This window comes from Thermobia domestica, chromosome 17 (genome assembly GCF_964235325.1).
Source record: "Thermobia domestica chromosome 17, izTheDome1.hap1.1, whole genome shotgun sequence".
Taxonomy (NCBI): Eukaryota; Metazoa; Arthropoda; class Insecta; order Zygentoma; family Lepismatidae; genus Thermobia; species Thermobia domestica.
In genome coordinates, this window is record NC_137470.1 from 76,025,024 (window position 1) to 76,037,288 (window position 12,265).

General features: G+C 34.4%; 1 protein-coding gene across 1 annotated transcript in view; it reads left to right on the forward strand.

The window, feature by feature from the left end:
- LOC145673759 (uncharacterized) overlaps positions 1 to 11,940 on the forward strand; it is a 106,396-nt gene extending 94,456 nt beyond the window's left edge. The window contains exon 12 of the mRNA XM_081743508.1: positions 9,469 to 11,940. Coding sequence (XP_081599634.1) covers positions 9,469 to 9,678 — 210 coding nt within the window. The 3' untranslated portion in view covers positions 9,679 to 11,940. The remainder of the gene's footprint in view (positions 1 to 9,468) is intronic.
- The last annotated feature ends 325 nt before the right edge of the window (positions 11,941 to 12,265 follow it).

The following is a 12,265-nucleotide window of genomic DNA, read 5'->3' on the forward strand; positions in this document are numbered from 1 at the left end:
CAGACGGTTGCACTGTACAGATTCAGTCTTTATTAAAGCACAAAAAGCTTTCTGCTCTCTAGTCTCCATCTTTGCTACTTGCTCTTTCTAACGGCAGACAGAAGAAACAATGCATGTACTTGCGTGAGTACAAAACTGTGAATTGCTCTTTCATTTGATATAATATTTATAATTGTAAGTTAATTGTAATAGATACTACAAAGTTTCAAAACCCTAATATTAATTTTGAAACACCCTGCATTACTTCAAATTCAGTCATCCTATATTCATGTCTTGTATATACATATACAAGAAGTGCCATTATTATCAACTATTAACTTTCATCATCATACACATGGCCGGCCCTAGGCAATTTGTCGCCCCGTGCAATGGCATAATTTGCCGCCTCCCCTTTTTTCCAGAAAGAACAAATTTTAAAAGTCATGATTTTAAGTATGCTACTCCAGCATGAACAACGAAGGGGAGGGTAAGTGTAGTCGCACTCAGAAAGGCTTAAATACTAAAAATGCAATCCCGTTGTGTCTGTTTTTTTTCTTTAAATATTAATATATTATGTTTGTGAAAGATAAAGCAAACACCTCCGGAAGAAAGATGGTAATCCTTTTTATAGAATTCAATATCGAGCTTCAATCTCAATGTATCGGTTTGCAATTCCAGTGCAACTAGTTCTTTTATCTTTAGTTCTTGATTTTTCTTCTACATCTGTTAACATTATTTAAAAAAGTTGTTTCTATCTTCAATGATAAGGAACTTGTTTCTAACAATAACAAGACTAGTTGTCATATCAAAACTGTGATAACTTACTAAATGGAACAGATATTCGCTACTATTCGAGAATTGAATTCTTGCATTTGAAAACAATCAAGCAATTTGTGCTCGGATTGATTCGACCATTTGCTTTAGCATTGTCCATGTAACCTTAAACTAATGCAACCTAAACATAATTTATGAATGTAGTATTCAAATAGGTCAGCTTAGTAAATGTAAATACCATCATCATGAAGTCTGTTTCCAACAAGAAATATTTAATTTAAATAATATACTTATAACTAGAGACCGGATGTTAGGCAAAATGCCTATTCTTTAATGCTAAAGATATGATCAAAAATAACGTTTTAAAGTTTATATCGGGGATTATAGTTTCGATTTAAGCCAACTTTATTTTGCCTATTTCGCCCCTCACTGCCTAAATAATTGCTTTAGCGCCTAATATTGCGTATTCTATGCATTTTCTTTGAAATAAGATTCAATTGGGAAATATATATAATTTATATACTGTAAATAACACAAGCACATGGTACATTACAATATCTCTCCCTCTCTCTCTCCCTATATATATATATATCAAGCTTCGTTCTTTCATTCTAAATAGGCAGGCAAATAGGCACTTAAATTTTTTAAAAAATAAGCAGCAAATAGTCACTAAAATGTAACTCGAAATAATGAAGATAAATACTCAATACAATTTAAAAAATAGATTAGTTATAAATAGTGTTCAAAGAATATAGCAACATGTTGCTATATTCTTTGAACACTATTTATAACTAATCTATTTTTTAAATTGTATTGAGTATTTATCTTCATTATTTCGAGTTACATTTTAGAACACTATTTATAACTAATCTATTTTTTAAATTGTATTGAGTATTTATCTTCATTATTTCGAGTTACATTTTAGTGACTATTTTACTGCTTATTTTTTTAAAATTTTAAGTGCCTATTTGCCTGCCTATTTTTTAAGTTTTTAATGCCTAAACATCCGGTCTCTACTTATAACAGATTCTGCCGGACCCTCCAAACTTGCCGCTCCATGCAAATGCACGTGTTACAGGTATGGTAGAGCCGTCTCTGCATATCATATATATCTAGTCGAGAAATTATTTATATATCATATTTAGAAAAATACTATTAGGCAAATTAGTATTAGTTTTTACCTTTACACAAGTTATTTGAATTTTATACTGTTTGTGACATTATTTTCGTACATATTAAAGGCCTGCTTTCACGAAAAAACAAAATTTCATTTCTACTTTTATTTCTTAGTTGATATTGATGAAAACTGCTGAAACCCGAATTGTTAATAGGTATGGTATTTACGTAAATTGTAAAATATTTGTAACGTAATAGTATCTAGCGTTTAATTTATGTTGCATTTTACGGTGATTACACCTACATAAAAACATTTCATACTTAAATAGACGTAAGATGCATTACAAATGACTATTTGAAAAAAAACGAAATTTAGAAAAAAAACGAGAGGCAATGTTTTTTTTTCTAAAAAAAACGTACATTTCTGAAAAAATACGAACGGTTTTTTTTCTATTTACAACACTACTCATGCCCCGTTTCTTTAATGTGTTTATATATTGCGTTGTTCTATATTCTTGTTTCCTTCGCCGAGCAAACTGTCCAGAAAGGGGAAAGGAATGGCGAAGGAAAAAAGTGGTCTTGGGGCCTCTGTGTTAGGTACCATCCTGGTATTTGACTTGTGCGAATGAGGAAAACCCAGGAGAAAACTTATTCAAAATGTATGGCTAAGAAAAACTGTTACACTTTTTCAACCAAGTGTCCCCACCGGAAATCGAACTCGGGACTGCTCGCACCAAAGGCGAGAGCGTTAACGACTACACTACAAGGGGACACATACATTTCATAACTGTATGACAGACACAGTGCTTATGAATATTCAAGTTATAGTGTTCTATTTATATTATTAATTAAAAATCAATGTTCATTATTTTATTTCTACATGTTACTTGCAGTGACATGTAGAAAGATGAGACCACACATGTTTCTGTTCTGACAGCCGTGCGCCCAGAAGAAACCTTTTCTGCTTCATTTCCGGGCAGTAATGATGATACTGTGATAGTAGGACTGACTGGGTGCATTTATTATTAATAGTATTTTTGATTGATTTTAACCTACATGATTGTTTTTTTAAGCGTTCCACCATCTCAATTTTTTTCATTTTTAAAAAAAAACATAAGTAGAAAGTTTTTAATATCTGTTCTTTTATATTTCATTATCTATTACTAGCAGAATACCGGTTCTTCGCACGAGAAGAGTACGTTTTATTTTGGACATAAAGGGCTGAATTTGGATTTAAATGCCATCAGAAGTGTCACTGTTCTTCTCAGCGACCCCGGAAACAATTCGATACTAATATCGGTCATTTACGATCATTTTTATGTCTCTGCCCTCCCCGTACCCAAGTTGCGGGGCTGAGTTTGCATTTAAACGGCATTCGAAGTGTCACTGTTCCTCTCAGCTAGCCCGAAAACTAGGGGTTCGACACTAAAATCGGTCATTATGATAGAAAGTATTCCAAGCCTGAACCTTATCTGTGTGACAAATCATCTTTTTTGCCATCATTATCCCTCTATCTCAATTTCTACGAAGTTTACATAGTTACTTGGTTGAGCACCATATTTGTTTCTTAATACTCTCTCCTTTCTCTTGAAATCTTTCTCTGGCATTGACCTGGTACTATTCTTTCGTCATAAGTTTGTATACAGGGGAGTAATCTCACCACAATGCCGGTCCTAGACAATTTGCCGCCGCGTGCAGTGGCATCATTTGCCGTCCCCTTTCTCCAGAAAGAACAAATCCTAAATGCCACGTTTCTAAGTATGCTACCCCATCATGAACAGCAAAGAGAAGGGAAAGAGCACTCGCATTCAGAAAGGCCTAAACAATACAAATACAATGTCGTTGTGTGTGTTTTTTCTTTAAATAATAATCTATTATGTTAAAGATAAAGCAATCACACCTGCGGAGGAAAGATTGTAATGTTTTTGTATAGAATTCAATATCGAGCTTCAATCTCAATATATCAGTTTGCAATTCCAGTACAGCCAACTCTTTTCTCTTCATTTCTTGATCTTCCTTCTACATGTTAAAAATAAAAAAAAAAAATGTTTTCACCTTCAATGATAAGGAACTTGTTTGTGACAAAGGCAAGACTAGGGATGGCCACATTTTTTCGAAAAACGAAACGAAAAGTTTTTCGAAAACGGAAAACGAAAACTGCCGAGAAACGGAAAACGGATAACTTTCGTAAAACAAACTGAATTCATTTCATTTGTTAGTACTTCCAAACTACAGTATACTATGCATACGTATAGGAAGTCTTATAGAACGGCTATGTGCATCTGTCTGTCTATCCATCCGTTCGTCTGTCAGCTGGCATCAGAGCAAGGGTAGTTAGAAATAGCGAGAAGCATAGTTTTGCAACATGAATAGATTCATCTAATCCATTTGACTTTCATTTAATCCAGAAGTGGTAGAGATCTATCGCTTTCTGCTACATTGTTGATCAACACAGAACACAAACGGTAATATATAGAAAGACGCGGTTTTCCAGAACGAATTCAGTGTCCCAAGAATATATTCAATGTTCGTCCTTATTACACTTGCAGCTTAAGCTATGCATAAGTGTCGGAAGTCTTTAGAATGGCTTTGTGCCTCTCTCTGTCGACAGGTGTCAGAGGAAAATCAGTAACAGATATTGAGAAGTCGTTTCTTGCGGTCGATTTAGAGCCCCTAAATAGGTTAAATCTCCTCCATTAACACTCCATTCAAGCCGTAACTGGTTCAAATACCCTTTTCTGGTTTCAACGTTTATCGTTATAGAACGAAAAGAGCAATAGATAGCGAGAAGCGGTTTATTGCAAAAAAATTTAGCGTCTTAAGACAACATATAACTATCCACAACATTCAATCAAAACCAGAAATTGTTTATATTTACTATTATTTCCGGTTTCAATACCGAATTTCGAGATGTAGATTTTGCAATCGATTCAGCTTCCAAGAAATAGGTCTATCTTTTCCATTAATCCTCTATTCAGATCGGAAGTTATTTAAAATAACCGTTTTCCGTTTCAACGTTGATCGATATAGAACAAAAATAGTAATAGATAGTCACAAGTATTTTTTTTAAATCGAATTGATACAGCGTCTCAAGAGTATATAAGCTATCACAACCCACAATACTATCGAAACCGAAAGTGGCTGAATTTACTAGTATATTGGTTTCAATGCTGATTTTTATAAAGCAAAAACTAGGAGAAATCGTCATGCGGTTTCTCGCGATTGACTAAGCATCCTAAGAATAGGCTCTACCTTCTCCCTTGACCTCTATTCACACCAGAAGTGGTTCAAATTAACGATTACAAGTTTCAACATTTATCGTCACAGAACAAAATTGGTAATAGATAGCGACAAGTGATTCACCTACAATCGATTCAGGATCTCAAGAGGAAATACCATTACAATCCCCAACACTCCACAAGGGCAGAAATGGTTGAAGTTTATTACTATTTTTGATTTTATAGGTAATACTAATTTCCATAGAGCCAAATCGGTGAGAGAGATCGAGATGCATTTTTTAAAATCAATCTAGCGTCCCAAGAATAGATTCCACCTTCTTCGTTAACTCTTTATTTGAACCGAAAGTGTTCAAATTAACTATTTCCGGTTTTAACACTTGTCGCGATAAAACAAAAATTGTAATAGATAGCGACAAGCAATTTTCTGGAATCAATTCAGGGTTTTAAGAGAACATATCGTCATAACCTGCTTCACTCTTTTGTAACCGGAAATGCTTGAAATTTACTACTACCTTCGGTTCCAATACTTTTATTCATAGAGCAAAAACTATAAAAGCTGTCGAGAAGAAGTTTTCTGAAATCGATTTAGCGTCCTAAGAATAGATTCCAGCTCCTCCCTTAACCCTCTATTCAAGCCCAAAGTGGTTCAAATTAACCATTCCTGCTTTCAATATTTATCGCCATAGAACAAAAACGACAAGTGATAGCTAATAATGGCTTTTTAATACGGATTTAGCATCCGAGGAACAGATTCTATCTTTGATCTTATTAATCTATTCCAAACAGGAGTTTCAGTTGTGCTACTTGTTGTACTGAAGTTTGAGTATTTAATTCGCATAGATTGGAAATCTACAGTAGTTTTGCACTGTGAAACGAAACTCACTTGTTTCTCTACAAAAACAGGAAGTAGCAGAAATGTATCACAACCAGGGGCGGATCCAGGAGGGCGATCGCCTTTCCCCCCCCCCCAGAAGAGGACATTTTCTTATTTTATATATAAATAAAACCCATCCCAGAGTTTGGAGCTCGTAAAAATAGCTCTAAGTAGCAGTATTACAACCCCCTCCAGAAGTCCGTCCTGGATCCGCCCCTGACCACAACTCCCGGTTTCAGTATTGATCACCATAGAGCAAGCATGGTAATAGTTAGCGAGAAGCATGAATTCAGTACCTTGGCAGTAGACTATCTCCAAGTTTTATCCTGTGGTAGAAATTTACTACCACTTCTAATTTCAATAGTGATCACCATAGAGCAAAAATAATGAGAGATAATGAGATATGTTTATATATATATATATATATATATATATATATATATATATATATATATATATATATATATATATATATATATATATATATATATATATATGAATCCAGGATTCGAAAATTGTCATCTCGATCGCTGTCCCTCCATGTAAACCGGAAATACTGAAAAACTACCATTTCCGGTTTCATAGTAAAGAAAAACGATAGCCGGAAGCAGTTTTTGATATGGATTCTGTGCCACAATGGTAGTTTCCATCTCTAAGTTTAATGCAACCGAAAGTGATAAATACTTACTATATCTCTCGTTACAATATTTTTTTTCCTCAGAACGGTACTAGGAAGCGGCAAACGTTTCTTTTAAATATATAATTTCATAATTCCAAGAAAAGATTTTAAGTCCTGCCCACTGGTCTAGTGGCTAGCGCGCATTCCTTTGATGCACAGGGTTCCGAGTGGGAAGGCATTGAACGTGTTATGGTGGTTCATATTCCACTTTAAAACGTTGGTTCACGTCTTGTATAGTCTCGCTCGATACTGAAAAGGGACGCTGAACTTCAACAAACAACCTAATAAAAAATATTTCATCGTAGTAGTATTCTTCTACTGAAGTTAGTAGCAGTAAAAACTAATACGAAAACGAAGACCCACCTATTTAAAATTTGAATTCTCGTTTGATGAGATTATTATAGTCAGATACTTAGTTCTTTGTCCTACCATATATAAAACATCTTTAGAACAAATAAACCATTCAATAGTATTTTGTTAGTATTAAATTGCCTATTTTTGAAAACCAATTGATTTTGATACTGACTTAGTTAGTTAAAGAAAATAAGAGAAATGAATGGGGGATCTTAGTGAGAAGTCTTTTGAATCAGTATCAGTACATATAATCACTTCATGTTTCATATTTTGTTAAAATCAATTGTTAAAAGTCAATTTATTACAGAGTTTCCTGACAGTATCACGATCAGTATATACAGGATCCTTCTATTTGGTAATTTGTTAGTCTCTTTTTTACATTATAAAATATATTGTCGATAACACATTAATAATCACTATTAGTAAATAACTATATTTTAATGTTCTGTAAAATATAAATTTTACACTGTTTACCTTTGTGAATTATTATTTCTAATTTATATCCCTCAAGAACCGAGAACCAAAGGTCTGTGTATCACAATATTTCGTGCTGAGCTCGCACTCGTACCAGACTCGCTAAAGTCTATGACCATATCAACTTTGGCCAATATCGGATGAGTTTAACGCATTTTAATGAAATTTCTTGATTTTACTAAGTTCAAGTCCAAATGCTGTGGATAGTATTTTGAGCAAAAAAATACTACTACCAGCTAGTCAGAGCATCAATGCAACTGTTTACTGTCAAGAGTTGAGCCGTGTTCAAGAAAAAAATTCGAGACTCTGGAGACACTTCTGAATCGCAAAGGGGTCCTCCTGTTACAGGAAAACGCTAAGCTCTACGTGGCTAGAATGACCCGGGACACCATTCTACACTTTGGATGGGAAACACTATTGCATCCGCCATACTCCCCGGACATTGCACCGTCCGATTATCCCCTGTTCCATTCCTTGGACAATTGGCTTAGAGGACGCCAGTTCAGATCCCTAGTAGAGGTGCAAAATGCACTTGATACATTATTCGCTTCACGGCCCACCTAGTTCTACCGCGATGGAATCCACGGCCTTATGGAACGTTGGCAGAAGGTCGTCGATGCTGATGGAGACTATTTTTGATCTTCCAGGTATGTCTTAGGTTACATATCGATGTTCGAAGGTGTTGGGTGAAAAAGTGACAGATCTTTCTTGGTTACCTTTATAGTTACTAAGCTCGTCAAGATCTACCACCTTGCCAAGTTTGGTAAAAATTGGATGAGTTCCATCTTTCGCGCTGTAATGAAATTTCTTGATTTCACTGATTCCAAACCTAACATTGATAGCTTATAACTCAAGAACAAAAAATCTGTACACCATAATATTTTATACTGAGCTTCCATGCATACCAAGCTCGTCAATATTTACGATCCTACCAACTTTCGTCTAGAGCATTTGAGTTTAATCAAATGCGTCTTAGTGAAATTTCTTGATATCACTAACTTAAAACACAAATTTGATTAGCAGTAACTCTGGAACCAAAGTCCCAAACACCATAATATTTAACGTGCGTACTAAATACATCGCAGTCCATAATCATACTAATTTTGCTCGTGATTGGATGAGTTTCGTCAATAGTAGACATTATACACTATCCTTTCATTAAATCCAAATCCAAGGGGGCACCGTAGCTCAGTGTTAGAACGCTTACCTCTTGTGCATTTGATCCCAGGTCAAGTAAGTTCGTGGCAGACAACATCGTGTCCGTGGGTTATCCCGGAGTACTCCCATTTCCTCCCACATTATCATTCCACGAATTCCGAAAACTTTTCGAGAAACTAAAAACGAATTTTTTTTCGAAAAAAAGAAAAAAATTCGGAAAAACGAAAACGAAAATTTTTTTGAAAAAGCGAAAAACGAAAATTGAAATTTCCGAAAATCGAAAAACAGATTTTTCGAAAAAGACCATCCCTAGACAAGACTAGTTTTCATATCAAAACTGTGATAACTAACTAAATGGAACAGGTGTTCGCTGTTGTTCGAGAATTGAGTTCTTGTGTTTAACAGCGATGAAGTAAGTCATGCGGAATTTATTTGACCATTTGCTTTAGCACTGTCCATGTGACCTAAACATGATTTATGAATGTAGTATTCAAATAGAAGGTCAGCTTAGTAAAGTTAACTACCATCATGAAGTCTGTTTCCAACAAGAAATATTTATTTTAAATAATATAGTTATGAAGGTTTTGCCGCCCCATGCAGATGCACGTGTTGCACATATAGTAGACCCGGCACTGTGTGACCAGATATTTTTTCTTACCTTCCTTTATGCTTCTCTTTTCGGTACATTCCAGAATTCAGTAGTATGTGGCTCGGGTATTCTAAACAATTGTATACTGTATAGTAATACCTATTATTTTGATTTTAAATTTCTTGCGCTGGAATTTCTTTGGTCTAACTGTATTTATTCTTTTTTCCCCTAGGATAATGCAGGAAATGTTCAAAATCCAGTTACAATACCGTCGTCAGAACGTTCAGAAGATATGTCAGCAATGGACATGCTCGTCGAAATGGGTTTTGCCAATAGAGAACTAAATGCAGAACTACTTCGAAAGTTCGAAGATGATATTTCAAAAGTTGTCTCAGAACTGTTAATAGTGACAGATTCTGATTGGAACACAACTAGGCACTAAACACTGTGCTATTGTTCCTTTTATTTTACATGTTTGTAGAGTTTCTTTGTTCGAGTGTGTTTTTGGAGACCAAATTACGAAAGTATCAAGTTAGGAAAAAAGCATACGCGAAAATATAATTAAAAATATGCTAGCATGCTTTAGGTAAACATAACTGAAATTTTCATATGAGTGGATGTGAATCTTGAAATCAAAATGCTTAATGTTAAGATGCAAAGATGTTATAAATACTACATGGATCATTTTAGCGGCAGATGATAAAAGTAAATGAAACTTAATATGCTTTTTTTTATAACTAAAATGCAGCATTAAGTTGGCCCATTGTAGTTACTCTCCTAATTACAATTTTAAAACAACAATTTTTATTATTATTATTGTGTGTGTGTAATGACTTCTATATATGAATAGTATTAAGCTTCTATTTTTTCGGTTCTTTTTTCTAAAAATACAGTACAACATACAGAAAGATACAGTTAGCTTTTATTGCTTCGTTTAGTTGTAATCCTACGTAGGCGTAGGCTTCCTGCGGAGACGGGACCTACAACAAAGAACTTAGTAATCATGCCTTTGCTTATCGTTCATATCTTTAAACGTAAATCGTGAAATCCGTTAGAGGATGTATCATCTTTCTCAAAGACTTCGTTCACTCTTTGCTATGGTGTTCATGATTTGATTCCACATAAATGTACACTGCAGTGAGTTTTCATTGTAAACATTTCATTCATTTGATTCGTTCAATGAATCGATTTCTAAGGATCCGATTCCTCGGAACACTTCCTTTTATTAGGAACCATTCACCAGGAATCGGTATTCGTGGTACTTCTAACTCATATCTAGAGGCGGCTCCACAGATAAAAAGTATACTGAAGCATCATCCCTACTGAGCCATGTGTACAGCTAAAACTTCTCTTTTAATGACACCAAAGGTTCTCGGTATTTTGTGTGTATGCCTCGGTAATAGGATTGACGAAATTATAAGAGTAATCTACGGTTAAATGGTTCTTTTCACCATTATCTAAACAAGCATAACATTTCCAACAGTTATAATAGTAAAATTCGCATCCACGTGTGTCAAAATGATGTTCAGTAAATTGTTTGTACTCTTTTTATTATCACGGCGCTCACTGAGGAATATATCTGCAATATCTCTACAAATAACAATCTACATTTGTTTCTTCAACCTCCCCGCATTGTACTTACGTCGTGCAAAAAGAGCTTCATCAACTTCACCTATCTTATCAGCTCCCAGCAATAAGAGGAACAGAGTGTCTAATTACAGCGTCTAAACACACTTCTCTGCAGAAACTTAACCAATCACATATAGTGGCACTACTTAACGCATCAATGTGTACACTCATGTCTTATATTTTTGTAGTTCGTCACGCCGGATATGAAAATGTAACATATTAAAAGAATTTCCCGTATTTGTAATTTCGATTTCACAATAAACTCCCATTTCTAACCGACAATTGCTTCAAATACCATCCACATTTCCGATTATTGCACACACAGATCACCTTCAAACGATCACGTATAGCATACAACAGATTATGTTGTTTTTCACAAACACTACACTTTCTAGTGATTTGTAACAAACCTATAGTAAAACAAAATCTGTAGTAGTGTGTAATTCATTATTACAGACATCACATCACAAAGCGAAGGAAAAGATACGTTCCTACAACCGGAATCAAAAGAACCAAATGAATCCATTCCAATGAATGAAATGCCTCTATTGAAAACTTAACTACACTGTTTTCAGGATCCACATCCGTTCTCGTCAGGAGCTTTAGAGGCACGTTTTGCTTTTTCTAACCTCTGCACGTTTACTAGAAACAATGCCTCTTTTTGTTTCATGGCTTTAAACTTATTTTATTTTTTTTTTAATAAATCTCCAGAACAATCAATTAATGTAAAATGCTATATGTTGTTGGAATTCGTAATGTTCCACATTGAAATTCTGTTTTGTGATGATTTTAATTAGTTTATTCTACAAGAATAGTCTTTATTGTTGTGAATAGTTGATACAGATTATATAATTTAGAGTAGGTTGTTGATTGTAGTAAGTAACTTAATTTTATACCGCATGTAAAATCTAAAAATGAGAATTGTCATGTCAACATGAAGAATGACTTATGTAGTCAGTATAATTAAAAATAAGTGCGAAATCGCAGTGTAATGTTATTTGGTTGTTTACAATTGTTGTATTTGGCTATGGTTATGTGTGTTAATAAATCACGGGTTCGGTAACTTAAAAATAAAGTTCAGATTTTGATACCCTGCAGATGAAAAAACGAGACGAGCAAAAGCTGAGAAGACCTTACAGAAGAAGTATAATTTGCAGAATTTTCTTAAGAATGTAACTCAAATACCAAAATGACGCGGTGTATAAATTGTTATGTGATGGTTTAGAATTGTCTCACCGTTTTTATCAGATCCCATATGAATTGAACGCGTAGTCCGACCGATTACGTGTTGTTTGCCACGATATGGTTCTTGCTAATTTATCCTATATCATAATCGTGAAGATTTATACAAAATTGACTCATAAGTTAAGGGTTACCAGATTATTATATATATTATACGT